Source organism: Orycteropus afer, unplaced genomic scaffold (assembly GCF_000298275.1).
Source record: "Orycteropus afer afer isolate SDZICR_OR568_19922 unplaced genomic scaffold, OryAfe1.0 scaffold00288, whole genome shotgun sequence".
Lineage (NCBI taxonomy): Eukaryota > Metazoa > Chordata > Mammalia > Tubulidentata > Orycteropodidae > Orycteropus > Orycteropus afer.
Window position 1 is genome coordinate 3953120 of NW_006921875.1, and position 3628 is coordinate 3956747.

The following is a 3628-nucleotide window of genomic DNA, read 5'->3' on the forward strand; positions in this document are numbered from 1 at the left end:
CCAAGGAGTCCCAGGTCCTAGGGCCCCTGCCCCTGCTCTACAGAAACTCCATAGATCAAAGGATTTGTCTGTCTGTCTGTCCTGCAGATTTTTTGCCCAGAGGTCTTGCCTGACCCAATTCCCCTCCCCCAAAGTGGCTTCTCTGGGATCCCTCTCTCCCCACCACAACTCTTCTATTCTGGATTAAATGAAGGAGGCCATAACTGGGACCTGGGGGCCATGGATGAGGCAAGGGGTCCCAGGCCTGCCCCGGGCAGACCAGAAGGCTCTAATTAGAGAGGGATGACCCACCTGGGGCCTGGGGGGGGGGGGTGTCAGGTTCTGGAAGCTGGGCTGAGATGTCTGGGGGCTGTCGTGGAAAGGGTAGGAAGATTTGTCTGGGAGGCTAGTAGGCAGTCAGTGAGGGCTGGGGGGCCAAAGGTGGTGGGGGGGGCCTTCAGATTTTTATCTCTGTCCGGAAGGTCTGCTGGACGTGCTCTGTGTGCGGGTGGCGCCGTGCACGGATCGTGAGGCTGCCATCTTCCCTCAGGGCCGAGGTCACCGATGTGGGGTCCACGTCCTCAGGCAGCTGGCACTTGTGGGCAAAGGTGTTCATGACTGTGCCATCAGCTGCCAGCTGGAGAAAAGGAGTGGGTCAGGGCAGGCTGCCCTCCCCCCCTAGAGCTCTGTCCTGTGTGTGTCAAGCCCCATACCTCCTCAGAGGCTCCTTCCCGCCATTCTAAGACCAGGCGGGCCTTCTCAGGCTGAGAGGTTTTGTTTGCAGGCTGTGCACAGGGGCTGGCCAGGGTGGGAATGGCCATGGCCATGGGCTAAGCAGAGACAGGCACAGAGGCACTTAGATGGAGTCAGATAGCTCCAAGGTGTAAACAAGGGGCTTGATGAGGGAGGAGGCTCAGTGTCAGTGGCTCAGAGACGAGGGCCCCTGAGCAATGTAGGAGACGATGGCAAAGCTGAGAGCTGTGTTCTCCAGGAAGCCCAGACACTCTGGGTGTCCCCCACCAGGGGCTGGGCCAGTGGCCCCTCCCCCACAGCTCGGCCAGCACACAGTGTCCAGAGGAGCTTGAGGCAGCTGAGTCACTGCAAGGGATGGCAGGGCTGGCACGTGCTGCCTCCTGGTGCTGGTGCCCATAGTCCTTGGCTTCCCTGGCACAGGAGCGCAGGACTCCAGGCTCCTTCACTTAGCACTCAGGGAGGAAGCCAGGCAGTGGGGGATCCAGAGGGGGCCTTGGGCTGACCCTCTGCTCCTCTCACTGGGCACTTGTGGCTACCTCAGGCTTGGTCACACTCTCCTCCTGGCTGGAGGTCCCAGACTCCAGACTCAAAGGCCTTAGTGACCCAGTCACCCTGAGCACCATGGGTGGAAGAAGAATGGGTCCCCACCCCAACTCTTCTATTCTGGATTAAATGAAGGAGGCCATATCTGGGACCTGGGGGCTATGGGTGAGGCAGCTTTGCCATTGTCTCCTGCATTGCTCAGGGACCCCTGCCTCTAAGCCACTGACACTGAGCCTCCTCCCTCATCAAGCCCCTTGTTTACACCTTGGAGCTATCTGACTTCATCCAAGTGCCTCTGTGCCTGTCTCTGCTTAGCCCATGGCCCATGGCCATTCCCACCCTGGCCAGCCCCTGTGCACAGCCTGCAAACAGAGCCTCTCGGACTGTGACCCATTAGAGTCTGTGGGACCCTCTGCTTGGCCTTGATTCAGGGCTCCCAAGAGGAAGCTGGGCCTCTGGCTCTGGGAGGGAAGAGACCTTGAAGGTGTGTCGGTGAAGGACCAATTCCCCTGTACACCCCCACACACAGGGTGCTATCTCCGTCACCACTGCTATCTCCCTCCTCTCATCCCCACCCCAGGACCCTCTGGGCCTTAGGTTCTAGGAGACATGAAGAAAGAACTTAGGAACCCTGGGGCTGAGAGAGGCAGTAAGGGGGTTCCATGGCCATGAGCTACAGGAGACAAGATCCCCAGATTGTTAAGGGAAATGGTGGGGAGGGAAGGGGCACAGGTCAGGGTCTGGGGTCCCAGAAAGGGGCTAGGGGGACACTGAATTCAGAGAGTGGACTAGGCAGAGGACAAGGAGCAGACTCCAGAGTCCAAGAGGAAGTGGGGGCCAGGCTCACCTTCTCAGCCCGCACTTCAATGTGGTTGTTGGAGGTGGTGACAATGATGTCTTCCGGTGAGAAATCACTCACGTCTACTGCAAACTCATAGGCGTCTCCGAGGGTCTTGATGTTGCCCGGCCCCCCTGGACGGGCTGTGGAGAAGGCTGCTGTGAGCCAGGCACAGGGGAGGACTTGTTTCCAGAACTTGGGTCTCTGGATTGTTGGGAAAGAGGTGGCTTCCCTGGGCCTGGCATCCTTCTCAGGTATTGTCCCTAAAGCCCTCTGTGCCCCTCTCACATCTCACAGCCCACCTTTTCCACAGTGGGGATGGACCCTCATCCCAACATAGATGGGGTGTGTGTGTGCATAGCAGCCCCACTCCAGGGGGATGCCTCCCACTCCACAACCTCACCCAGCCTCCCCCTGCAGCTACAAGCTGCAGCTACATCTGGCCGCTGGAGCCTCTGAGCCCCGGGCCACAGCTGTCCTTGGAGTCCCACCTGTGTGCATGGCCACATCTGTGCCTATGGCTACATCTGTCCTGGTGGCCACGTGGCTGCAGGATGTGCAATACCAGTTCTGCCCATATTTGATGGTGCCCTGGAGCAGATGTCCCCTACCTGTGCACCAGCCCTCCCGTCAAAGCCCCCCAGCACTTGCCTGGGAAGGCCAGGGGCTCCGAGTGGGGCCGCATGAAGCTGCCAAAATCCTCAGAGAACATGCCCAGGGCCTTCTCCATGGGTGGGTCTTGGGCAGGGAGGGCTCGGGTGGCTGAGGAGGAAGAAGAGGAGGAAGAGGAGGAGGAGGAGGAATGGAAGCTTCTCTCCGCTCTGAAGGTGGAGGAGGTCCTGTGACTCATTCACGGGCGGGCAGCCGGGCCCTGTCCAGGCGGGCAGGGGTGCACAGAAGAGGGATGTGGGTGGCAGGCCTCTGGGGGAGCATGCCAGGGCCCGGCTGCCGGCGCTTTATAAGGCCTGACTGTCCCTGGGCTCTGGGCCAGCCTCTTGTCTACTGGCTAAATTTAGGCCTCTCCGCGGCCCAGAGGGGGCTGGAACTCTTCTCCACCGAGACTGCCCTGCTGACAGGCGATGCATGCAAGCCTCCGGCTGAGCTCACCACCGCCGGCATTCCAGGCTGCTAACACCAGCCCAGGGGCCTCCCCCCCGCTGGGGGTGGGGAGCTGGATTCTGTGCTTTTGCTCTCAGACCTCCGTGCCTGGCCCACAACGTCGTGTGCTTGTTGGACTGTTCTGGAAAAGGGCTGGCTGTTTCTGTCTTCTATCTGCTCCTTCTACCCAGGCTCCCTGAAGACCGTGTTGCCCCCTCCAATTCCCTGAGAACAGTGCCTCCTCCATCAGACTGTAAGCTCTTTGAGAGCAAGGTTTCCTCTATTTCCTGTCCCCATTCCTGAAGTTCCAGTCCTTGGTAAGGGGGGATCTGGGTGGTGTGAGATCAGGGCACAGGGGTCCAAGCCCCCAAGCCCCTCAAAGGGCTCTGGGGAGAGCAGGAGATGATAATGTCTGAA

The 3628-nt window shown here is 59.8% G+C and overlaps 1 protein-coding gene across 1 annotated transcript; it reads right to left on the reverse strand.

The window, feature by feature from the left end:
- Positions 1-436: 436 nt before the first annotated feature.
- On the reverse strand, positions 437-2963 carry HSPB7 (heat shock protein family B (small) member 7). The gene is made up of 3 exons (XM_007950774.1): positions 2765-2963; positions 2123-2256; positions 437-616 (listed from the first exon to the last, which is right to left on the reverse strand). The coding sequence occupies exons 1-3, from the start codon at positions 2961-2963 to the stop codon at positions 437-439; spliced, it is 513 nt and encodes a 170-aa protein (XP_007948965.1).
- Positions 2964-3628: the final 665 nt, after the last annotated feature.

What these genes read in the sequence shown, in the direction of transcription:
- HSPB7 (XM_007950774.1), bottom strand. Translation starts at nt 2,963, where the DNA reads ATGAGTCACAGGACCTCCTCCACCTTCAGAGCGGAGAGAAGCTTCCAT. An exon ending in GGAGCCCCTGGCCTTCCCAG is followed by an intron (nt 2,257 to 2,764) that starts GCAAGTGCTGGG and finishes CCTTCTCCACAG; the next exon opens with CCCGTCCAGGGGGGCCGGGC. An exon ending in TTGAAGTGCGGGCTGAGAAG is followed by an intron (nt 617 to 2,122) that starts GTGAGCCTGGCC and finishes CCTTTTCTCCAG; the next exon opens with CTGGCAGCTGATGGCACAGT.